This window comes from Protopterus annectens, chromosome 10.part0 (assembly GCF_019279795.1).
Source record: "Protopterus annectens isolate FY-2018-M chromosome 10.part0, PAN1.0, whole genome shotgun sequence".
NCBI classification, from domain to species: Eukaryota; Metazoa; Chordata; order Ceratodontiformes; family Protopteridae; genus Protopterus; species Protopterus annectens.
Genome location: NC_056744.1, coordinates 36842928 through 36870038, shown reverse-complemented (window position 1 = coordinate 36870038; position 27111 = coordinate 36842928). Strand labels below are relative to the sequence as shown.

Sequence of the window (27111 nt, the reverse complement as noted above, 5' to 3'; positions counted from 1 at the left end):
TAGTTTGTTCAGACCATTTACAAAGACCAGAAAAGGATTGCTGGAGTTGAGACTGCAGGACAACCGTTCGACTGGAGTAATAAAATTTTTGTGAAATGGGCAAGGTTAAGTTCAGCAATATCATACTGTATGAAGAAAACAGTAATGGGCCTAAAAAAAAAGAGAGCCTTGGGGGACACCCATTTTTACAGTGTTCTCTTTGTGGACGGCTGGTTGATGGAGAAAACCTGAAAGGTCTTGCTGTCAAGCTAGCTATGTTACGAGTCAAAAGACAATTTCTCCATGGTTGAATTTTTATAGTTTAGCAAACAGAATTTTTTGGTCAACAGTTTCAAAGGCCACAAAAATACCAGCTATAATCAGAACTGCCATTTAGGTTGCTACAGATTGTGTCAGATGCTGACTGTATAGCAGTAGTTGTGCTAAAACCATTCCTAAAGCCATGCTATCCATCAGATAAAAGCCCACAGCTATTAAGAGTCTTGGCGCCGTTTATAAAGAACCTTTTCAAAAAAGTTTTACAAGAGAGCAAAGCATGGGATAGGTCAGACAGGTCAATAATCTTTATGGATTTTCAGCTGGTATACTTTAGAAGAGGCAGAATGATGGCACGTTTCAGTGCTGGTGAACAATTCCTGTGGTAAGTGACAGGTTATAAACAAATTAGGGGTTTGGCTATTTTATCTGCTTTTTCTTAATCTTTCAAGTTATCTTCTGCTATTTCACCTAGTATGGCTTTCTCACGAGTATTGATGAATTTAAGTAAAGATTCTGATCAAAAGACATTAAAATGTTCTTTGGGACTCATGGGAACCAAGCTGTAACTGCATCACAAACTGGAAAATAGCAATCACAGCTCCCTGGATTTCAACATTCTTGATAGGGGAGCTAGACAGTCAGATAATTTTGTCTCACTCAGACTTGTTAATATATTATTTTTTTATTCCAGAGAATATGTTAGTGAACATCAAGAAAACTGACGAATGAAAACAAATATACATAATAATTTTGCTACTGAAAAAGCATTGTTTGTGTCTTTCAGCTTTTCCCGGTTAGGGGTCGCCACAGCGGAACTCCGGTCCGCTAATGATTGGCAGTAGAGTTTTACGTACTGGCTTGCTGGGCCTAACTCACAACCTTCAATGAAGGAACGCCCATTCACGCATGTCACTACACAGAAGATGCTCTAACTGAGAATCGAACGGGCAACGTCTAACTGTGAGGCGACAACGCTACCGCAGCACCCACCACCGCGGTCGCTACTGAAAAAGCATACTGAACTAAATATTATTCCTGAAGGTGTAAAAGTTTTCAAAACATTGTCTTTGTTATTTGAGGAAAAGATGCCCAGGAGAAAGTATTTAAAAAACAGAAATAATATTTCCATAAATTTAGTCTGTGAACAGATACATTTGGAACAATATACAATCTGAAATAAACATGTGGTGAAAGCAATGGTTCTACCAAAAAAAAAAAAAAAAAACCCTGCAGAAATGCAACAAAAACTAAAGGAGATCTACCAAAAAACCCCAGCAGAAATGCAACAAAAACTAAAGTATATAATCGGTTTGAATAAAAATGGGAAATTAAGGAAATATACAAAGGTCTTTCAGATAATGTAGATGTAAGAAACTGGGAAAAAAATGCAAAGTGATCTTAATTATTTGGCAGGAACAGAAAGCGAGACAACTGGCAATAAAGTAAAAACAGAATAATTTCTCTGGATATTCTAAAGACAAATACCCTTAAATACAATTTCTCTGTGGAACTGGTAAGAATGAACAATGCTAACAATAACAGAAGGACAAAGGCACATCATCAGCGTAATTCCCAATCTTTTGGGAGCAGTAGAGTGTGTATAAAAGAGGCTTCAATTAATGTGAGACTGAATATTATGATGGACTAGTATTTTACAATACCAATATGTGACAGTGCAGAAAACAAGCATTGTTTATTAATTCCACTATTAAAGATCAACTGATGAAGAGTTGTACAAAACTGTAGACAAACATGCATATGATCTATATACTCAGACTATTTCTGGATTTGTTTTTAAATGAATATATATTTGTGCAGAACTGAAATGCTATTTGAAATTTGTTCTTAGTAGTTTATGGAGACTGCATACTTCACTGAAATATGAAACTCCGAGAAAATTGCATCTTAAAGACTTTTTCTAGCAATGTTTCTCATTAGGAAATTTATTTCCTAGTGAGCTTTTCAGAGGCACTTTTTTTTAATTAAAAAATTTCTACATGTACATCTCAAGTAAACTGTGAAGTAGGTTATGGTGTATGATAAAAACTGGTTTAAAAGCATCCACATTAAGAATAAGCTCATTAATACATTTTTAATGAATTGAGTTAGTATCACTTAAAGCTGCATGTTTTAAATTAGGCCAAGAATAAATGGAATGCATTGAGAGAAATGGCTATTAATATAGATTTTGGTTAAGCTTTCAGACAAACTTCATAACACAAAATTACAGCCATCTCCCCAATTATTAGACTCTTGACTCACGATGCTAAGAAATTCACCTCAAGAACAAAGTTTGACATCCAGCCTTTACAAGCCTAGCCAATAATACCCAGGACATGACAATATCATATCTTAATTCCCCAGATATGTGATGGGGCAATATCAGGGTAGTCAGTCTTTGGATGTTGAAACCCCAGTCAATTTACAGACTGCCTCTGTCCATTAGGGACAAGGGCAGTCTCCTGGGAGTGAATTTACACAGTTCCCCAGACATTTATCCAGGTTCCTTTTGAAGAGAGTGAGGGATGGACTTTGTTTTATGAAGATGGGAAGTTTATCCCACAGACAAGGTCACCTATGGGATATGAATATGTCTCTCCAGCAAGTCAAGAAATAAGGTTCAGATCAATGTAATGTATAACTCTTTGTATAAGTCTCCTTGCAAATATTTAACATTTTCATCAGGGCTGGATCAACAAATGCTTTGTAGGTCAAACATAAGTCATCCCTCAATAAACTATAAAGGGATACGGCATTTAGTCAGTCTGCATAAGACATGTGTCTTACACTAATTGGAGCTGGCCCAGAGGTTTTGCATTAAAAAACTACAAAGTGTAAATGCCTGTGTGACACTGCGATGTATTGTCAGCTGTACCAGCAGACGTAGGACACTGCATGGTTGGTATATGCTAGCATGGCTGGCTGAGATTTTGTAAATAGTCTGGTCATTTGACTGTCACACTGACTTGTACAGATGCTTGTATCAAAAATGTATCTGCTGCAAAAGAAGCTTAACAGAGAGATTTGAATGTGTTGTGCAAGAGTCAGGTGACTAGATGTGATTTCATTCCATAACCAGCTGAAAGATGGAACTCTGGCAGCAGCAGCTTGTTTGTTTTTATGATATAAAAGGTCTACATCAGTTATACGGTTCAGTTAGTTGTAAGTTGTACAGTTGTAAGTTGTACAGTTGTAAGTTGTACAGTTGTAAGTTGTACAGTTCAGTAGTGTGTAGTATCTCATCTTGCCTTAGGGAAGTGAGCATCTCAGTAGTACATCCTGCCTTGCAATACTAAGCGAGTTAACTACTGACAGTTTCTCTTTAGTTCAGTTAGGGATAATACAGTGACATTAGTTTAGTATTATTTTTATTCTTCTGCATCACTGAGATTCTAACCAACTGTATTATTTTTATATTTCCTGTGGCCGAAACTCAGTTGTTTATTATAACTAAATATTAAGTATATTCCTTTTTTCTATTTTATTATCCATTATTAAATATTTTTATACCTTTTCATTGTGGTTGGTCTTTTAGTGAATACTTTAACATCTTGAGAGTACTTGTGCTTATTTTACTTACTGGTTTTATTTGATGACCGAGAATGTCCAAGCATAAGGCCTTTTTCAATGAAGGCCTGGGAAGAAAAGCTCCAATACAAAAATTACATTATATGAATATTTAAACTAATAGACGGTAAACAAGCTTTAAAAAAGAAATCCTTATCGGAGTGGACACTGTCAATAAAATGAGCCTTACTGCTTCAGGTCACACACTACATTTATAACCGTATTAATTTGACACAGTATAAATTAGTTACACTTTGTAAGAGCCTTAATGTATTTGACGACTACTTGTAGTCTAGAGAGAGGGGACACAGCTGGTGAATCTGTGTCAGCCTTTCCCAGGTGTGTGTGTGTGTGTGTGTGTGTGTGTGTGTGAAAAATCAGATATGAAAGTGTGCGAGTCAGATACTTGGAACTAGGACAGTGCTTCAAAGTGAGTCTTCTTTGGGATCTGGAGAATCAGAAAGTCCATTCCCAGGTCTGGAGCAGGTTCCCTGTGTGCTCAAGGGAAACTGTGCTTGATGCAGAGAGTTGCATTTGAAATACTGTGTAAACCCATTCCTGTTTTTAGTGACCACCTTTCACTGGTGTCAGTGGTGAGGATTGGGGCTCCTTGATTACTGGCCTGGGTAAAGAGGGGCCCTCACATATTGCTGTCAGAGTGGTGGAACATTAATTGAACTTCAGTAGCATGTAGCAGTTGTCACTGAAGGTGTGTGTACTCTCAACAGCCACAAGGTAAACACTGTGTTTTAGTTTCACAATAGTTTATTTTTGTTAGTTTTAGTCAGGGAATGCAGGCAAAGATGTCAGCACAAGATTATAGCAAGCTGACAAAGAACCAGTTGGCCATATCATGCAAAGCCAAGGGAGTGGTACATGCCAACCTGACTAAAGAGGATATGATTTCAGCCTTAATCGCAGCTGCTGCATTGTCTAGCAACCAGGGAGATGAACAGTTTGGTGATGAGGATGTGCAGCCTTCGGAAACAGGACAGTTCATCTTCTCCTTAGAGAACTTAAAAAGCCATCTGGAGTTAAAGAAACTTGAACTGGAGGCTGAAAAGGAGAAGCAGCATCACTATCAGCAAGAAATGTTGACCTTTCATCAGGGTCATGGAATGGGGAAGGGAATATCCAGACCCCCGAAGCAATAATAGTCAGTAAATTTCTTCCACAATTTGCAGAGGGGGATGACTGATAGAGATTGTATAAATTAAAATGCTTTTTCCAAAATTATACTGTGTGTGCAGTAAAGAAAATATGGCTTGCTTTGCAAGAACAGCTAAGTGAAGCCCTTTTATTAAAAATATTTTTTGTAAATGTTCAGCTTGGATATTAATAACATATAGTTGTGGGCTTACTGTAAATGGCACCCTGTTATAGAAAAAAGGAAGTTGACTTTCTTTGAGCTTTCTGATGCAAAAATAAATGAAATAAAATACAGACACTTCAAGTGACGCAAAGATGACGTGGAGAGACTTTGTGAAGTCTTCAGATACAGCAAGGAAGCAAATAACCAAAGGAGGACATATTTGTCATTTCAACAGAAACTGTCCAGGCTAGAAATAACCAATGGACCTTTTCATGACACAAACAGAAACCAAAAGAACAAGTCACAAAGGCATTAAAAATAACATTGTCTGACATTTAAAGAGAGAGTATATAAACTGGAAAATATTTTTCACTCTTTAGTGACGTCTTTGGACTGAGTGTGCATCAGTCTAGCTGTTATAATAGAATTGAAATAACTGACAGTATTAACTGTTTGGCAAGAATTTGTACCAATACAAATAAATATTAACGGATACAGCAGTACTGTGTTTGGTTAGCTGATAATATTTGATCTGTTTGTCATCTACGCAAATTAAGGTAAATTATTCACAGTTACAACATGGATGCCAGTATAGACTGTTTTACAATGCCCACATATTGTATATATAAATTTACATGGTTTAAACCTTCTGTGTTAGACATAAAATGTAAATCTGAAATGCTTAATGTTCAGAATTTAAATAACAGTTGTGTTTGTAAATGTATAAATGCCTATAAACCATGCATAAAATGTACAATTCATAGACTGTTTTTATGTGGAAATAACTTTCCAGACTTATGTCTGTCTTGTCACAGGAGTCTAGTATGTAAGCCATCCCATAAGATATATCCTATTCTGATGAGCAATCTGTTTCATTCTAGTGTTGTTACTTTGTACCTTCTGCAGTCACCTAAATCTCATACAGTACAAATGTATGCAATTATTGTCAGTAATGTAATACACTACATAAAAATGTTATAGTAAATATTGCAAATACACAGAAAGAAAACAGTTTTAACATAGTAGTGTGTGCTATTAATATTAACATTTTAAACAAAAGGCTTTCACAGCTTTTCAAAATTTCCATAGAGACAGTAGTAAGGGACAATAATGCCATTTAGAGGAACCGACTCATCATAGCATTCAGACTTTACATATTTACATTTCTGGTTAACATAACAATCAGAGCCCAACAACATTTACTAAGGGCACAAACTAGAGGTTAATCTGACAAGACAGTTACAAAATGCCCAGCAAGGTTTGCAAGGCGTATAAAATACACCAAATTGACAATGGTCAGGGTTCAGCAAAAATTACAGTTATTTCTCCTGCTGATATCAATAGTCTTGTTTATTGCAGACTTGGCCTCAGTAGCAAAACAAGAAAAAAATTGTTTCAATATGTTGACATTTAAAGAATGGTTGAAACACACTGCGTTGTCTATTTGAAATTATGCTTTATTAAAATGTGTTTTTTTTTTTTTTTGCATTTACACATGCCATTTTCGGCCAGAAGGGGATTAGTTGACAGTGTTGGCAAACCCCTAAAACATGCTCCAGTACTACGGGAGTTATGGGCACTGATTCCCAAAATGATTTACAGAAAAAGTTTAGTATTGTCAAAATCAAAGTCACAGCAAAGCAAGCAGCTGAAACTGGTGAGTGTCTAGACTCACATAACTGTTTTAAACATACAGACAAGGTAATGCCAGTTTCCACCACTTAAAAAACTATTTAAAAATGATCAGACAGTCTGAATAAAATGACAGAAAAAAACTAAAAGTTTTGGTCAGGCAAGATGGTATGTTAAAGCAATTCAGACAGTTAATAACATTCTACAAAATGCACATGCAGCTTTAAAATCAGTTTCTGCCAGACAGATACAGACTCAAAGGCAAGACAAAGCCAGAGTGCTAAACAGTTTAAAAGTAGCATGCAGTATTTCAGCTGCACATAGGAAATGTACAAAAACAGCTTGTAGACTACGTGGGGAAAAGAAGGGGACATAAACATGGTCTGAAACATGAGCAGCTTCTGCTCCACCAGGGTTACAGACAGATACACAACGAAGTTCAGAAAAACAGGTGATATGTTTTACTTGTAAGAAAATACCATATTAAACAGGATTGTCCATATTACAAAAACATGGAAGGAAAGTCAAAAACAAAAGGGTATCTATGCAGATAACAGTGCTTCTTCAAAACCCAAAAATAGGGAAAGAAGTCAAGAAAAATAAAATACATTAAGGGAGAATCAGTCACAGGAACAAACACCGAGGGATATAAAAAAAAAAAAAAAAACAGAAAACCCACCATTTAATCTCACACACGGTGCACGTCAGGAATTAAAACATAAAATTAAGTACACATTAGACAGGGAAGATATTACATGCAGTCTGTGTAATCAGAGACATACCCTGAAAAACAGATCAAAATGAATACAATTCTGATTAGGGGTGTGCCCCCCCCCCCCAACCTAAGTAACCTCTCTCTCAAATTTTAAATGTGAGAATGACAGAAGCCTGTTAGTGGATGTATGGGTAGAGGAGACACTATGAAAAGATGTCCTACTTGATACAGGGGCAGCAGTCTCAGTCACTAACAAACAGTTCCCTGCAAATCAGTTCAAAAAAATCTTACATTCAAGGCTTTGATGGCAGTACTTGCATGGCCATAAGCAGTAAGCCAGTTAAAATATGTTTCACAGAAAATGCATCTTCAATACAGGGTACATTTCTTATGAATTCCAGTTGCAGAACAATCCTTGGGGTTGATATTCTCAGCAAACTGGAAAAAGTAATTTATTTCAATACCAAGGTTTTATGGTCAGCCACAACAGAAGACAGCTGAAATACAGCTCAGCAATTTCCTTGATTTGTAATTGATGTAACTATAAAAAAAGACATTACCAAGAGACATTCACAATTGCAGTATAAATGGGAGCAAATAAAATCACAATTTCAGCCCTTACGGGCTACATCAAAGACAGACTGTGGCAAGTTAGCAGTACCAGTGAGTGTAGGTAATCCTTCGGATTACATTCTTCCTTTTCAGAAGCAATATCCAATCCCTAAAGAGGCGGGAGAGGATATGAAGAGGTGTACGGGGAATGGGTAAATCATAAATATAAAAGAGCATATATGCAAACAACATGCAAACATCAGGGTACACAGAAAAAGGAGGTAAGCAATAAACAGAAGGAAGGACAAACTCCTTGCCTTACTGAAAAAGGTAACTACAAACACTAACAGTATAATAAAAATAGTAAATTATGACCAGTAGAATATAATGAGAATCCTCCCTATAACCCAGATCATGGCAGGCATTAATAAGCCAGGACGGCACACAGATACTGTATCTGTATCAACTTTAACTTTACACTGTAAATACATTTACAGTAATGCAAATGGCATATGCAAAACTAAACAATGCAATTAAATGTTGGGTATGCAAGTCCACATCTACGTCTGGAAATGGAGTAACACTTAAAGCAGTACCTAGGACAAATCCTAAATGGCAAAAGATTCTATGGTAGCAAGACAGGGTCACCCCCCCCCCCACATTAAAAGTACAGTATGTCTCCAAAGGCAGCTTATGCATACAGCAAACAGGATCAATATTGGTAAAAAAAAGTGACTGTCATATTTTCAAAAGAATGTCCTACATAAAATATAACCGCAAACAGTCTTATAAACAAACTAGTACAGCAAGAATATCATTAGTCAGACTGGTGTTAACTGCCACCTTGGGAATAATACACAGTTATACATACAGGTAGTAAAGTAGAGTCATTAAAAAACTTAAAAACTTAGACAAATACCATTTTTCAGCTAATAAAAATCCAAGCAAAAGCAGCATATCATGTTGGTTCATAAAAATCAGTGTAAGTTAATAAACAGTATCAGTACAGTAACAGTCTGTTAACAGTCTTACAAAAGTTTAAATTCGTTTCTATAATAGCAATCTATGGACAGGACAAGGCAATCTAAAAAAAATGTACATACAAAAGCAAATGCAAATAAAACAGTTGCAAAAAAATGGGGAGAGATACTCAGAGATAACAGATCACAAGAACAGGGACATCATGATCGGATACCAGATTTCAATATATTTTTGGACATGCAAAACTTGCTTGCAAAGGCACGTAATAAGTCAAATTGTTGGGTTTTAGCCACATTCCTTACAGAGGGAAAATGCCATTACATGCAGCCCCTGTAGAGGTTACACATACAGCTTTTATGTTTAAAGAATCTTATAAGAGTTGTAAAACAATCAGCCATGAAAAAAAACATTTACACTTGATGAAAATAAAAAAAGGGATACTCTGTTTTCAAAAGAAAGGGACAGTCAGAGTTGCTACTTTACACCAACTCTGGTCATGTGAAAAAGCTAGAGTATAAAATAAAAACAGCATGGGAGTTAACACACAATACTTTTTTTTAAGGAAGAGATAAAAGAGGAGAAATTCTGTTAAAGAGTATGCAGTTCCAATAATGAGAGTTACTCGAACATTACCGGAGGACATGGTAAAAAAAAAAAAAAATCATCTGAAAAATAGGGTAGGTCATAATAGTTTTCCAAAACAGGGAAAGATTTTAAAATAGCTGGACATAGGAAATGGTGTTATTTCAGGAGCTGAAATTTTTCACTGGTATGGTGCCAATAAGACAATATGGAAAGTTACAAAATTGAGCAAATGCAACTTATGGAATCATCTCAGATATAACAGAGGAGATGTGATATAAAACTGTCAGACAAGTAACTGTTAACAATGAAGAAAGGCTGTTAAGTATAGAGGATCACATTTTCCTGTAAATTGCTTTTTTTTTTAATGTTCTTTTCCCAAAGCAATAATAAAATTAAATGTATGCTGCAATGCAAAAGAAATTAGCTTTTTTCTAATACAAGGTTTTGCCTTGTAAAGCAAGGGTTAACTTGACAAGATTTTGAAATACATGCTTCTGTGCAACTGCAAGGCTGACAACTTGCTTAAGCAAGCATGAATACAGAAGTAATAAAACGGCTGTGTGTCTGACCCCTGCAAAAATAAAACGTGCTTAGTTAAACTACTGGCTAAGTGAATTGTTCTCAGGATGGTGGGATTCTATAATTTCCGCATTAATTGTTCTTTATTGTCATTATCTGCTTAATTACAACTGTTTGCATGTGTGTTAAAATTTGTATTAATAAAAGTATTAATCAAGTAACAGCCGTTGGTAATGTAACATTGTATGAAGAGAGAGCACTGAATGCAAGGAATCCATATGTTGCAACCGACCAAGGGATTCAAAGTACTGAAGATTGTATTGTGTTGTAAATTGTCTTACAATTTTCTTGGCTTTAATTAAAAAGGGGGAATTTATAGAGATTGCATAAATTAAAATGCTTTCCCCAAAATTATACTGTGTGTGCAGTAAAGAAAATATGGCTTGCTTTGCACGAACAGTTAAGTGATGACCTTTTATTAAAAAGATTTCTTGTAAATGTTCAGCTTAGATATTAATAACATATAGCTGTGGGCTTACTGTAAATGGCATCTTGTTATAGAAAAAATTTTCTGTGAGCTTTCAGATGCAAAAATAAATGAAATAAAATACAGACATTTCAAGTGACGCAAAGATGAAGTGGACAGACTTTTGTGAAGTCTTTAGATACAGCAAGGAAGAAAATAATCAAAGAAGGACACAATTGTCATTTCGACAAACTGTTCAGTCTAGAAATAACCAATGGACTTTTTCATGACACAAACCAAAAGAACAAGTCACAAGGACATTAAAAATAACTTTTTTTTTTGAATGTTAAAAGTATATAAACTGGACAATATTGTTCACTCTTTAGCGACGCCTTTCGACTGAGTGTGCATCAGTTTGTAATTATATGCGTTTAGCTGTGTTATAATAGAATTTAAATAACTGAGAGTATTGACCCTTTGGCAACAATTTGCACCAATACAAATAAATATTAATGGATACAGTAGTATGGTGTCTGGTCAGATAATATTTTACAATGACTGATAGTTTTATTCATATATTTGAAATTATTCATATATTTCAAAAGAGTATGTAAACAGTATAATGTTGACCAAGAGCTCTGGGTACGGTTCCTGACCCCCTTACTCCATGGTAAAGCTGTTTATTGCTATATTTGAGAGAGTATGTGTGGCGCCCCTGCACTGGCACAGTAATCAAGGACCCTCAATCCTCACCACTAACAACAGTGAGGGAAGTGCACATTGGGAGGATGACAAATGCACACACACAGTAAAGTACAATTGCCCTTAAGAGCACAGAGATCACAGTCAGTCTGAGGTTGGTTTCTCCCTCGATTCCAGATGCCCAATAAGACTCTACACTGGCACAACTATAGGGTTCATATCTCAGCCGATTGGTCAAGCCAAAACCTCCAACAATCTCTCTGTACAACCAGTGCTTTGTGTCCTTGCCAAGTAGCGCGCACACACAATTTATATACAAACATACAGACACTCCTGGGGAAGGTTGGCACAGGTTCACTAGCTAACCCCTCTTCTGCAGAGACTACAAAGTAGTACCAGCTGCCACCAACCACTCTATCAGCTATTATAAGGCCCTTCCAAAGGGTGACCAATTCTACTGTGTAATGTTACTATTATCCAAATGGTAACTGTGACTAAACTAAGGCTATTTAGGAGTGGCCTATACAGTATCACCAAATACATATGCAAGTACTCCAAGAGCTTAAATATCTCGAAACAAAACCAGCTACAATTAAAAGGTTTAAATACATTTAATAAATAATAAAAGCACAAGACAATACTCAATAATTCACAGTGACAGAGTTCAGAATCACAGGAAATATTTTAAAACACTGCAAGACAGTCTCTCATATATACAGAAAACATCTAAACTTCAAGAGAAATACTATGATCTCAGTTTTACTTACAGAGCAAAGCAAATGCAGATGAGAAATGCTGAAGATGGATGTGTTCAAATCCAGAGACAAATACAAAATGCACAGACTCTTTTTGAGATGGTTCTTAAATAATACACATTACTGCTGGGTTAGCTAGATAACATCACTATCTGACACCTGCCTCTAGTTCCCAGACTAAACAAATACCAACAGAATTCACATTTCTCTGTGAAAATTACTTATGCTTCAGATGTTTAGCTAGAACTGAAAACTGTAAAACAATTAACACACTTACATTTTAAAACTAGTAATTATTTCTGTCTTAAGGCAATAGAAAAAGAAAATTTAGCTGTTGAAATTGTCTTCTAGCTGGTGTTATGGGACAAGACCAGCTTATTAAAATGCATATTAATTTTAGTTTATTAATGATGTTATAATATGACTGTTACAAAGCACACAATCTGTATGCAGGACTGGGAAAATACAGCTTCATAAGCCACAGTATTGCGGTTTCTTAAACTGCATTCTTTTAGTATGTAAAAACAGAAAATAGTATACGTTGCATGAAGTCGAGGCATGTATTTACTACAAAAGAAATTTGTTAGCCTGACTCCTCCAAGCCAGGATTGTGTTGTTGCTAGGGCAGGTTTGAAATATCAAAGGTCAAAAACAATACCCCTTGGAAGCAGGTGAAGCATGTATAAAAAAGTGTTCACGTGAAATCTGAGGCAAAAATCACGAGGGATGAGGACATTTGCAAAGTTTTTTTATTTCAACCAAAAACTCAGTACAAGAAACCACTAAAGCTGTAACTCTTGGAAACACTATTTATTAAATTTAAACGCTGTAAATATTACACGCTTTTCGTCTAACTCTACTGGTTAAACTTCCTCAGAACACAAAATTCATTAGTTTACAAATGATATATATGAAAAAATAACCCGCCAAAAACTTTGTTTCTAATTAGTGATATTATTCGTTCTTAAAGGAAAAGGCTTATTTAAAAAGTGATACCCATATTCATAAATGAACGAAATTATAATGTTATAACTTGTTTCAGAGAGGTTGGCATTTTACTAACACATATCTTTGATCCTAATAATAATATTTAATAAGAGTTTAAGTAAGTAGATCGTTTAAAATCACAATACCATTAATAATAAAAACCTTGATGGATAACTGCCTTCCAGTTTGTAGCCTGCTACAGACCACCCTCCCAAACACAGGAACCTCACTTGGCTTTCCTGAGAACACTGGAAAATATGAAGGTCTCTCCAAACACTATTATATTGGGTGACTTCAACTACCCAAACATCGATTGGGAAAACTAATCAAGCCCAAACACCCTCGCCCAATGGTTCCGAGAATTTATAAACTCGATACTATGGAACAACTGGTCACCACTCCCACAAGAGGGGAAAACATACTGGATCTGGTCATCACCAACATGGGGTCTTTATGTTCCACAACAGAGGTATACCCCTCATTGGTAAGATCAGGACCATAAACAAATCTCATTGGACATCCATATTCCGTCCCCACCCCTAGCCAAGGAAACCACGGTGAAAAACTTCTCAAAAGCAAACTTCACACTTCTCAAAACTGAGGTGGAATCCTTCAAAGCCTCCAGGCCAGTGGACAATACGGCCCAAAATGCAGAATCCTTTACAAAAGCATTCTATGGACACCTACAGGAATGCATACAGCACGCTATCCCAAATAAAACCAAGACTCAGTCCTCCAAAGGCAGGAGACCTGCCTGGTGGACCCCGGCCATAAATAAACTATACAACAGAAGGAGAAAGCTACTACATGACAGATGAAAATCCCAAAAAGGGAAGGCGTCACTGATCAGTACTAGCAAGAAACTATGATCCCTCATAAAATCTTCTAAGGCCAGCTTTGAAAGAAAAATTGCACAAGACACTAAAGATAATCACAAGGCCTTCTTTAGTTATGTCAGAAACATGGGAGGCAACTCCCAGATATGCTCTGAGTTGGTGCAAAATGACAAAAAATTCACTGAACCCACAGACATTGCCAACATCCTGGCAAAAAGGTTCAGTGCAAACTTCTCCACCCCTTCCCCCCCCAAAAGAGCAAATGTCTATCACAACAGAGTGTAGCCTTCCTGAGATCACAGATGCACATGTGAGAGCTGCCCTCTCCAAAGCTAAAAACACAGCATCAATGGGACCAGACGGTGTCCCGGGCTGCGTCTTACACGAGCTCTAAGAAGAACTAAACCCTCATATAAAGTCACTGTTCAATCTCAACCTTACTACAGGATAGGTTCCCAAGGAATGGCGTACAGCGACAGTGGTCCCACTCCACAAAGGTGGCGCCACAACAGACCCCGGAAACTATCACCCTATAAGCCTGACTAGCCTGGTCTGCAAAGCTATGGAACGTATCATCATGGAAATCATAAACAAAGACATTGGGAACCTCCAGACACTGGATCCTACCCAATTCGGCTTCGTTAAGGGCAGATCTTGCCTCTTGAACCTGGTTGACTTCTTTGAAACAGTTACCAAAGCCATAGATGAAGGGAAGGTAGTCCACACAGCCTACCTGGACCTCGCAAAGGCCTTTGACACAATACCCCACTCGGGCATCATAAATAAGCTCACCAGCTTAAATATCAACCCCTATGTCACAAGATGGGTTGCAAACTGGCTCAGGGATAGAACCCACATGGTCAGAATAGCAGGTGCCATGTCAGACTCTAAACTAGTTACAAGTGGTGTCCCACAAGGCTCAGTCCTGGGACCTCTCTTGTTCGGTATATATTTCTCTGAGGTACAGGCTAACATGGGTGGACTATGGCTGACCAAGTTCGCAGATGACTGCAAACTGGGTGCTATAATCGACTCTCTGACTGACACAAGCATCCTCCAAAAGGGTCTCACCAAGACGGATAACTGGTGCCAGAGCCATGGCCTAAAGCTAAATGCCAAAAAGTGCATAGTCACCCCTTTGGAAAAAACAAAGTGCCCACAAATTACCACATAGGTGGTAATCCATTAAGTACGGAAGAAGTAATTAGGGACTTGGGGACCCAAGTAGATAGCAATCTCTCCTTTGACAATCACGTTACCAAAATGGTTAGAAAGACCTTCTATATAGCCCACCTTATCATGAAAGGGTGCACATCTAGATCAAGAGAGGTCATTGTGCCCCTCTACTCATCACTTATCAGGCCCATAATTGAGTACAATGCCCCGTTTGGGATGTACCTTACCCAACACCTTCAGCAACTGGAAAGACCCCAAAAGTATCTCACCAAGAGGATCAAGGGGCTCAAACAGATGCCCTATGCAGTTCGGCTAAAGAATGGACATGCTTCACCTCAGGAAATCTAAATCCCTTAGAGCTACACGCTCCAGGGACCTGAACCTCAGCACAGAAATAAATAGGACATGCTGGAGGGACAGATTCATATCCCCAGAGGCTCCCCTCACTCTGGAACAAAATCCCAATCCATGTCAGGCAGATCCCCTCACTGACCCTCTTCAAGAGAAATCTTGACGAATGGATGGGAGATCGTAAGTTTACCCCAGGGATCTGTTCTGTGTCGCTGCTTGACAGAGGTACAGTAAACAAACCTTAAGAGGGCTACCCTCTGTGACCTACTATACAGAGGCACAGTCAACTAATCTAAAAGGGTGGTGAAAGCCAAACATACTCTGGCTAGACTTATAAATGCCCTATGGCAGATAGCCTAGTATCAACCTATGAACCTATAAAAAACATTGGTGATAATCAAACCATTGAATTAATCATAAAAACAATTCCATTATAACCATCTTGTTTGAAACCAACACAAATATTGATGCTAAGACCAATATGCAAAAGCAACAGTGCATATACAGTAGATGTTCTTATGTTACTATTCTTATACCACAAATGGGACTAGGACTTATGTAAAAAATGTGAACAATAACTTATAGCAACAAACTCAAACATGATGATACACATGTATGTATTCCTATATGCTGAATATTATATCATTCCCACTTGATGTGTATTTCTATTAATTGAATTTGTCAATTTCGATAATTAATTGAATTATAAAAAATAATGATAATGATAAATGAACGAAGGAACCATTATTGTGTGGCTATCTTTCTAAACTTTTCAATTTTAAAAATACACATTAATGAACATTTCTCATTTAACCCTGGATATATGTAAGCATTGGGTTTTATTTGCCATAAAAGTTCACTTTTTTCTAATAGTAAACTGAAAGGACCCCCCCCTCACATCTTATTTAACTTGGTCGATAACTTTGAAACAAAATTTATGTTCAGGGTGAATCATGGTACGTCTTGCCAGGGCATTTTCTTCTTTGCGCAAATTAATACTCCTCAAATGTTCATAAACCCAGTCTCTTAATCTGCGCTCTGTTTTTCCTATATAGAAAAATGGGCACCCTTGGCAAGTTGCTAAATAAACCACTCCTCTCGAGTTGCAATTAAATCTACCTTAATAAACAACTTTATCCCATTCACCTCTATTTTGGTTCCTACAGAAATGTAATGGCAATAGGAGCAATTACTACATTGCATCATGCCTTTGTGAGGAGTCAGAGAATTCTGTTGTGGTTTCTTTTGGAACAGTTCTTTGAAACTGGAACCTTTTTTCCAAACAATCTTTGGTGAACTGCCCAGTTTAGATATCAAACTGCTGTCATCATTTAAGACTGCCCAATTTTTCATTATAATTTCTCTTATACTAAGGAAATCCAAGGAAAATCTCAAAATACAAGCAGAGTTAAACTCGGCATTATTTGAATGTTCAGTTATTCCGCTTTACATTTCCTAAGTGTTAAACAGATTGATTAGAGAGAGCAATTTTTTGCTTCAAAATGGGTTCAAAATGCCCATTTATTCTTTTAAGTCTTACCTCTTCAATTAAGGCTTCTAACAAAGCAATGGAATATGCTCCGTTTAAGAACATCTGTTTCAAACTTGAGCATTCTTGTTCGAAATTTTCTTCAGTAGTGATCATTCGCGCAGCTCTAACTAGCTGGCCCTTGACCACTGACTTTTTCTGATATACTGGGTGCGCTCTAGAATAATGTAGGAATTTATGAGTATGTAGGTTTCCTAAATATCTTTGCTTCGTATACTTTTTGTTGTATGTTCTTACTCAGTGTTACATCCAGGAATGAAACTGAATCTGTGTTAAAAGTGTGGGTTAGTTGTAGAAATTCTGTGCAATTATTTAATGTATTGATGATTTTTTCTGCAACATGCCCATCGCCTTTAATGATTATAAAGATGTCATCTATAAATCTCACGTAAAATTTAATTGTGTTTCGGAGAAAATTATTCTCAAACACAAATTTATTTTCCAATATGACATCACCAAATTAGCGAAACTAGACCCACAAGGCGATCCCATTGATACTCCTTTCTAAAACGGATTATCAAAAAGAATAAAATTATACGACAGTATGACATCCAATAATTCCATTACTAATGTGGCTTCCTCCTCAGAGGCATTTTTTTGCCGCATTCTTGCTATAGCCCAGTCTATAGCTGGTGTGGTATGGTATGCTGTTATATCTCCTTAACATCCACGGTTAGGAACTTTTCTTGCTGAAATTCAAGATTGTTAATTTTTTCTAAAAATGCCCAAGAATCTTTTATGATCCACTGTTCAGTTGCTACATATTTTTTCATTGTGTCCACAAATTTGGCGAAGGCATAAGTGGAAGATCTCCTTCCATCCACTATTGGCCTAAAGGGTGGATCATTGATGTTTTTATGGATTTTGGGCACTCCAAACATAGAGGGTACTCTTGGAGACTCCACCATCAGATAATTAAATGTCTGAATATCTATTCTTGCTTCAATGAATAATTCATTTAAAAACGTTTGATAAATTGGTTAGATCTATTACATTCATTGATACAAGATGTTTCATATGTGTCAGATGTTAATACTTGCTTGATCTTACTCACATAATCTGGTGTATCCATCACTATGAGTCCCCCTCCCTTGTCTGGGTTCATCACCCTTACATTGGCTGACAACAACAAATCTATATTATCCTTCTCATCCTTACTCATGTTGTACTTAATCCCTACCATGTTCATTCAATCTCCTGAGATCTAATTCACATATTTTTTCAAAAGTATACAATGTGTTGTGTAATGGAGGATTATAACAACTAGCAACCCTTAATTGATTCCCTGATGTGGGATGTCCACTTGTTTCAAGTTCAATTTCCTTACAAATAACTTCAGATCACAAATTGTTTGTGCAATATTCATTTTGGTTGTGGGTACAAATGTCAAACCTTTAGACAATATGTCTGCTAGTTTTTCTGTTACATGAAGGGTTGAGAAATTGTAAACCATATAATCCTCTTGTTTTTTCCTCACAATAACTAATGCATTTTGTTGTTGATTTGTCGGTGTCATCTCCTGTAATTGTTGTTGTTCTTCCTGTTCCACTGCTTCTTTTGACCGCTCCATGGAAAACCCTGTTTGAAGTTAGAAGTAGCAGCCAGATTGTTCCTTGCCTCATTGTTGTTGTTATTATTACGTTCTCTGATTCTTTCGCTCCTTCTAATGTCCTCATTTTGCATATCATCTGTATCAATGTTGTTATGCATCTCTCCTTGCTGTGAAACCTCGGTTACCAATGGGATGTTCTGCAACGTGGCTGTGCCATCATTCAATCTAAACTTCGTCATCTGTTGCTTTGACCATATTTGTGAATTTGGGGGTGGGGGGTATGCCGACCCTGTCTTGTAACTGGTCTCTCTGCAGTTTTTTAATTTTGGTTTGTCTTATTTTCTCAAGATATTGCTCTATGCTTTGAAAGCAACACTACAAGATATAAATATGAATATCAAAGTCCGTATGTTGCTTAATTTGTGCATCAAAAGATTCAATGACTGGTTCCAATTCTTTTGTTAACAAGGTATAATGTTTAATCATGGTTTGTAGTAATGTGAGCCCTTGTTGATTGAAAAGTTTTATTAAATCTTGATGAAAAACTGAATCTGGCACAAGTCCCGTCGGATAGAGTCCTTTTGGCACAATTTGTAACCTCAAACACTCAATTTCTAAACAGAGCTTCTTGTATTTCAGCATGCTGTAATCCAACATATTTAACATTTCAGATATAACTTTATCTGGTGTGCTGTCATTTGGTGTGCTGTTATTAGGAGTATTCGCTCCAAATAAACCTATCGGCATCACTAACCAGTCTTTCAAGTTATGTGTTTGAGTCAGAGTATTACTTGCTGACTGCTGTTGTGTTGGTATTTGCATATTATTTTGAGATGTTAAACCATTACTATTGTTGTTATTAGAACCAGTATTACTATTAGACGGACTGAATATATTCAGCGTTTGTCTTTGTGAGTCATACTGACAAACATTTGGTTCAATTGTGATGGTTTGTAAAGTACCCGTTTGTCCTGAATGTTGCCCTGGCATGGAATCCCTTTGTACTGCCTGTGTCGGTTGCAGGCTAGTGGAAACCTCCTGCCTATCTGGTCCCGAATGTGAAGATATTTAAACGACCTTTTGGTCCTGTTGTTGCTGTTGCCGTTGTGCTACTACTACGGTATCCAACCTCTCGTTCATGGCCTCAACTTTCTGTAACAATTGAATCAAGATACTTAAAATGCTGCATGGAATCTGTTTCTTCATTTTCAGTGCCCCTTAAAATATTCGGCGTGTTCTCCAGTGAGTTGTTGGCCATAGCGGTCCACGTAAACACAAAAACTGCCACAAACTAATCAACCAAAAACTCAGTACAAGAAACCGCTAAAGCTGTAACTCTTGGAGACACTATTAAATTTAAATGCTCTAAATATTATATGCTTTTCGTCTAACTACTGGTTAAACTTCCTCAGAACACAAAATTCATTCATTTACAAATGATATATATGAAAAAATAACCCACCAAAAACTTTGTTTCTAATTATGACATTATTCATTCTTAAAGGAAAAGGCTTATTTAAAAAGTGATACCCATATTCATAAATGAACGAAATTATAATGTGATAACTTGTTTCAGGTTGGCATTTTACTAACACAACTTTGATCCTAATAATAATATTTAATAAGAGTTTAAAATTCTCCTCAAACTCTGAGAAATAAATAAGTAGATCATTTAATCACAATACCATTAATAATAAAAACCTTGATGGATAAAAAACATTGGTGATAATCAAACCATTGAATTAATCATAAAAACAATTCCATTATAACCATCTTGTTTGAATAACACAAATATTGATGCCAAGACCAATATGCAAAAGCATCAGTGCAAATACAGTAGATGTTCTTATGTTACTATTCTTATACTACAAATGGGACTAGGACTTAAATGTAAAAAATGTGAATAATTTATAGCAAAGGGAAAGGGTTGGTTTTTATTTTTTTTTTTCTTTCCTTCTTTTAGGCAACTTTAGCAAAATGTAAGTGCATGACTGTTTTTCTTGATCGAGTTGTTTGTAAGGTATACAAGTAATTGTGGGAGGACCCCACAGTAAATGAGTACAGTAAATGTGCACATACAGTAAAGGACAAATTAACACAAGGAGGCACCTTGTGTAGAGGACGGTACCCTCAGGATTGAAAGGCAAGTATGAGGGCTGTTTAATTCTGTCAATGTATGAATGTATGAGGGATGTTTGATTCTGTCAATGTATGAGAGAGAGAAAAAAAGAAAAAAAAAGATAAAGTTAAAACAAGTTCATGAGCCCACTGCATGACTGGGATGTAGACTATATACTGTTCAAACAAATTCATGAGCCTACCGCACAATAGGACATAAGAGGTATGTGTTAAAATAAATTCATGAGCACAAAGCACGCTGGGACTTATTGTGATTGTGTGAAAGTACACTTAGATGGTCCAAAAGAATGGTCAGTTCTGGACACAGTATCTATCTGTCCCGTTATCCCAACTGCAATGCTGAAGCTGAAACTTTTAAGTGCATGCTGGGAGGAAATGGGGTACTGTGGAAATCCCCTCTATTGCTGCACGCCAACAGACTTCCTACCTTTTCCCTCCCTGTATGGTGTGTGGATTACTAGTTATTTTCTGTCTTTGGAAATGCCAGAATCCAAGAGCTTACTATAAGGTAAGCTTAACATTTTTATCATTACTAATTTATAAGATAAGAAAAATTGGAGCAAAGATAAGCAAACAAAATCAAATCCCTGAAAAAGGGAACACCTGCATATTTTATGTATTTTAACTATGGAAAGGAAAGCTGTAAATATTTGCACGACTGGTTTCAGGTCACTAAAACTTGTGCTGGTGGGGTATTTCCATTAAATGAAAATTAGGATAAGACTAAATTGCTAACATTGAAAGAAGTGGGGAACAAATGAGAGCATTTTATTCTTGGTACAGTGAAGTACTTAAAAGGAAGAAGGAGTCAGCATTAACAGGCTTGCAGGATGTTAATAAGAAATTATTGCAACAAGTAAAATAGGTTAAAAAGGCAAAAGGGCTCCCTTTATCCTGTCTTAGCAGGTATGGAACAAACAGAGGATGGCCAAAAAGCAGAAATGTCTAAACAGGATGATAATCCTCCAGTAGCTACTGCACCCCACCCACATATGTACCAATATGGGTGTCTCCTGTACAAGATTCTGCCGTTACTCAGACCTCTGCATTTTTAAACACAAGGTCAGCTTGGTACCGTTACATCTCAACTTAGTTCTGCTGTTCAACTCTCATCTTTAGAGCAGGCATCTGCAGTTAAAAATGTTTTTCCTTGCTTCTTCCTCGTATCATTATCAACAAGCCTCTGACTTTCCAACAGGAGCACTAGTGTTTAACATTCCTGTGGCTCATCACAAGCACTCACATGATAGGGTAGGATAAGAGGCTATTGCCTCTGCAAAAGATCTTTTAGGACCTGGGGGGGGGGGGGTAATGCTAAATTTGCATGTTTTCTAACCAAAGGAAAAAAAAAAAACTAATAATTTACAATTTATTTTGGTGGTAGTGTGTATGTTCTCAGCATGGGTGAAAGCTTACCCATGTCACAAAGCTAATGCAGTCACAGTGGTAAAAATAATTTTGTATAATTACATACTGAAATTTGGTATACCAAAGCACTCCTCAGTATGGAGAACGTCGACATCTGTGCAGTAACTGAAACCTGGTTCAAGGCTCCAGAGAGCACCCCAGCACTACCGGGCTACAACTCATACCACACGTCTCGGCCACAGAACACGGACTGAAACACAAAAGGAGGGGGTGTATCCATATTCATCAGGGATACCTACACCTCCAGGTTAGTGGTGCAGCATGATGCCTCTGAGATCATCCATGTGCAACTAACATCGAGCAAATCTGCAATGCAAATTGTGGCCTGCTACAGATCACCCTCCATGACCCAGGACCAGGGAGGCAGCCAAGGGAGGACCTGATGCTCAAGGAAAAGGGAAGTTTGTATACTGGAACAAAGGGTTACCGTACAGAAAGTGGACTCCTGAGGGAGGGCTAGAGGGTGAGGTAATACAGCATTTGGTAGTGCCCAAAGCCTACTGCCTGGCACTTCTAGCCATAGCCAATGACTTTCCATTTACAGATCATATGGGCATTAAATGGACTAAAAGTCGTATTATGCAGAGTTCTTATTGGTCTGGGATTGCAAGGGATGTAACTGCAGGACCTGTGAGCAGCACCAAAAGGTTGGCAAGGCAGGAGACGTCAAAGCTCCACTGATGTCTTTGACTGTGATTGAGGAGCCACTTCAGAGGGTAGCTATAAACATTGTGGGGCCTCCGAGTACCCGACTTCCCACAAGGAAGAAGTATATTCTACTAGATACCCTGAAGTGGTGGTTATGTACTCCATCGAAGCGGCAAATGTTTTAGAGATTTTCATCAGGGTAGGTTACCCAGAGAGAAATACTGGCTGACAGAGATGACAATTTTTGACAGACCTGCCATCTTGTCTGTGGAAGCGTTGTGAAGTGAAGTACCTAAAGACCAACCACAGACTAATGGTCTTGTGGAGAAGTTAAACTTTACACTAAAGGCCATACTATAGGCATCTGCAGACCAGTTTGAGAGAGAGAGTTGGACAAATATCTGCTTTCATCTACTGTTTGCATACAGGTACCCCAGGAATCCACAGGTTTTTCACCCTTTGAATTGCTGTATGGGCATAGGATGAGGGGGCCTTTAGATCTGATTTGTGATGAGTTGAAGGGCGAGTGTGAATCGCACAAGGAGTCTGTTGTGGCATACATCCTAAACCTCAGGACAAGGCCAAGGGAGCTCATGAGCTTGGCCTAGGAGAACCTGGCAGGAGTCCAACAGCAGAAAAAGGACTGGTATGAGAGGAAGACTTGAACCAGAGAGTATGTTGTGGGACAACAGGTTATGGTGCTCATTCCCATCAGACACCTGCTAGGCAGGGGGACAAAATGTACTATGTTAACATCATGAAGCCTCAGCATGTCATGGAGGTCCTGGGCAGACTGCAAAGGACAGGGCTGACTATTAAAGGCCAGTAAGTGTCAGGTGGGTATGGCAAGGTCTCTTATCTGGAACATGGAGTGGGGAGTGGTAAGATTAGGCCAGAACCTGTTCAGGGGTGACCTGCTGTTACCAAAAAGCAAGTGAGGGCATTCATGGGGGACAACGAGGTACTACAGAAAGTTTGTTCCCAATTATAGTACAATAGTTGCTTCCCTCACAGACCTGACAAGGAAAAATAGGCCAAATATGGTAGTGTGGACCCAAGCATACCAGCAAGCATTTCAAAAGCTTAAAGGGGCTTTGGAAGGACCCCCTGTATTAGCCAGTCCAGATTACAGCAATGCCATTGCAGATGGAGTCTCAAGACAAGGTGCAAGTTAATGTGTTCCCAGACAGACCCATTCCTCTCAAGTAATGTTTTTCCAGGGTCACTTGAAAAACTAGCTTGAGTCTTGAAGGGGGGTGGGGGTAAGAGATGTGATGCTGAGACGTACTGTCAGCTGTACCAAGAGTGATGCCGAGACATATTGTCAGCTGTACCAGGAGAAGTGGGATAGTGCATGTGTGGCATATGCCAGCATGGCTGGCTAAGATTTTTGTAAATAGTCTTATGACATGCGACTATCACACCGATTTGTATAGATGCTCATTTGCAAAAGTTGCTTATGTTAACAATGCTGCAACAGAACAGCTTTGAAAGTGTATTGCGCCAGAGTCAGGTGACTAGATGTGATGTCATTCTACAACTAGCTGAAGGACAGAACTCTGGCAGCAGCAGTTTGTTTTGCTCTGGAATATGAGATAAAATATCTATGCCAGTTATCACTGTTCAGTTATTTGTCCAGTTGTTAGTTGTACAGTTCAGTAGTGCATAGTATCTCATCATGCCTTGTGAAGTGAGCATCTCAGCAGTACATCTTGCCTTGCAAAACTAAGTGAGTTAGCTGGGGACAGTTTCTCTTTACTTCAGTTAGGGATAATACAGTGACATTAATTTAGTATTTTCTTTTTTCTACATCTGTGAGATTCTATCCAACTGTGTTATTTCCTGTGACTAAAATCTTGTTTATTGCAACTAAATATTAAGTATACTCCCTCTTTTCTATTTTATTATCCATTATTAAATATTTTTATACCTTTTAATTCTGGCTGGACTTTTAAAGATCACTTTTAACATCTTGAGAGTACCGGTGCTTATTTTAGAGACACAGTGGCCACTGATAAGCCTTACTGCTCAGGTTATACTCATCAGTATTAATTTGATGCAGTATAATTGGTTATACTTTGCAAGAGCCTTAGAGCGTCTGACTGGTAGCAGCAATCTACCTTGTAGTCTGGAGAAAGGGGACACAGCTGGTGAATCTGTATCAGTCTTTCCCTGGTGGTGTGGTGGTGTGTGTGTGTGTGTGTGTAAGTAAAATCAGATAGTCAAGTGTGCGTGTCAGATACTTGGAAATGGGATACAGTGCACGAAAGTGAGTCTTGTCTAGGATCTGGAGAAAGAGTCCAGTCCCAGGTATGGAGCAGGTTCCATGTGTGCTTGAGGGAAATTGTGCTTGATGCAGAGAGCTGCATTTGAAATACTGTACAAATCCATTCCTGTTGCAACTTTAATGTGCAACTCTGCAGCCCATTTTGTGCCCTTCTTTTTTAGCTATAGTTAGTGCTGGTTATGTGGCTGTGTATGACATTTCGTGCAAACTAATTTATAGCTTTTTTTTGCTAATTCCACAAGTATACCTATTTTTTTTCTTTAAATTTTATGACTAAATCTACAATATATTGCAGACTTGTAGTATACAGGGGGCATTCCTGATGCTCATTTATGTTCTGTCAACTCATTGCTGCATATGGGCAGACAAATGTAAATATTTGTATACATCTCATATACATGATTTGCAAGTGGGAACATCTTTACTTACTGGCACTACACACCTGGCATGTAGCTTCAGATCAAGCATACCATTGTGCTGACAAATGATGGACTGTTCTTGTTGCATTTTGCCGAGGTAGTACTTTCATACTACTATGTATTAGTATTATTACCAGTTTTCCTACAATACTTGTGTCGAACTCAGCTCACTCTACCAACTTCCATAAATCTTAGGGAATATGACCATTTGTCTTCAAAGCATACCCACCACCTAAAATCTTGCATCCTAATATGACATCACCGTCTGCTTCTAAAAGGTATAACTAAGTACAAATTAAATGTGAAGTTGGGAGAAAGTGCTTACAACTAAAACAAATAAGATTAAAAAAAAACATTCAAACAAGAAAATGTACATGATAACCAAATACTGTAGTTCTGGCAACTGCAAATAAAACAATTCTCAATTTTATATGTCATCTGCAAGTTAAAAATCAGTTTGTATAGTACTGGCTGGTGCATATGCACAGCCTTTTTCTTGAAACTTTTGTGCAATAATTCTGAAATGTTTTGAGTTTCATGGTTTGTAAGACACTAACCAGCTCTTTGACTGGAACTTCCTCTAGGTTACTCAGGCTCAGGTCCAGTTCATTTCCATCAAGCTTCTCTCTCAGGTTGAGGGCTTTCCCACTGCTTTTTGACATTGTCCTGCGAAATTAGAAAAAAAATAAAACTATGAGCACTGTTTTTCTTCTGATGCACAACCCTGACATGCCCTCCAAAGACATTTGATCTGGCCTCCCAAACAAACATGAAACAGGTTTGCCAGTCACTCCTGGATAAATGTACACTCAGAAACCAAAAATCCCCAAACAGATGCTTACTCATAACCACAGCTGCATCCTGCCCCAGTAATATTCAGAACACTGTTCTCCAATGCTCTGAACTAAGAGAGATGATTTGTCAGATCAAACTCTTTAATGGATAGGACAGTAAAGCAAAATGGTACATCATCATATCAGATATCCATAACTGAATCACAATGCTGGAAGACAGGTTAAACTGAAGCAGCTTTCTGAATGATAACAAGGATCACATTACTGAGCAAACTGTGACTTGTGTGCTGATTGACGAACATAATTTACATTTTTGCAATACGTCTCTGCTACTGAAAGTAATGAGCAACTACAACTAAACAAAGGCAAAAGTCATTTCAAGCCCCAAAACACATAGCCCTCCCCCCAGCATATATATCACATAACATTCATTACAAAAACATTTCAAAACACTGCTGACAATACTTCACTGCAGTTCCTCTATATGGAATAGAGAACCATTTCCCAGTGGGGGGAAAATAAATATTTCAGTAAAACTGTTTAATCATGGGGGAACCAAGTTCATTCTAGAGAAAAAGAGCACTCAAATAGACTTATGTTGCTTTGTTTGCTCCTCCTTTAAACATTAACCACTTTTCGTAAGATAAAAAAAGATTATCAAGCTCATACAATAACATTTTTTCTTTCAATTTTGAGACAAAATATTGCAATTATAACCTTTGTCTTGTATCAACCTTAAAACTGTCAAAGAGAGCAATGTACGTATAAAGTAAAACATTCATTACTAAACCAATATATGCACTTTGCTCAGAACTTGCCTTTCATATAATTTTCACTGATGTACTGCTACATTATATTGTTCTATTCAGATGCATCACATCCACGGATGGATTTTATATCT

The 27111-nt window shown here is 37.5% G+C and overlaps 1 protein-coding gene across 1 annotated transcript in view; it reads right to left on the bottom strand.

The window, feature by feature from the left end:
- Nucleotides 1–27111, bottom strand: part of LRRC59 (leucine rich repeat containing 59) — a 455953-nt gene that overhangs the window by 418287 nt on the left and 10555 nt on the right. The window contains exon 2 of the mRNA XM_044084993.1: nt 25974–26082. Within this exon, the coding sequence (XP_043940928.1) occupies nt 25974–26078 (105 nt within the window). The 5' untranslated portion in view covers nt 26079–26082. The remainder of the gene's footprint in view (nt 1–25973; nt 26083–27111) is intronic.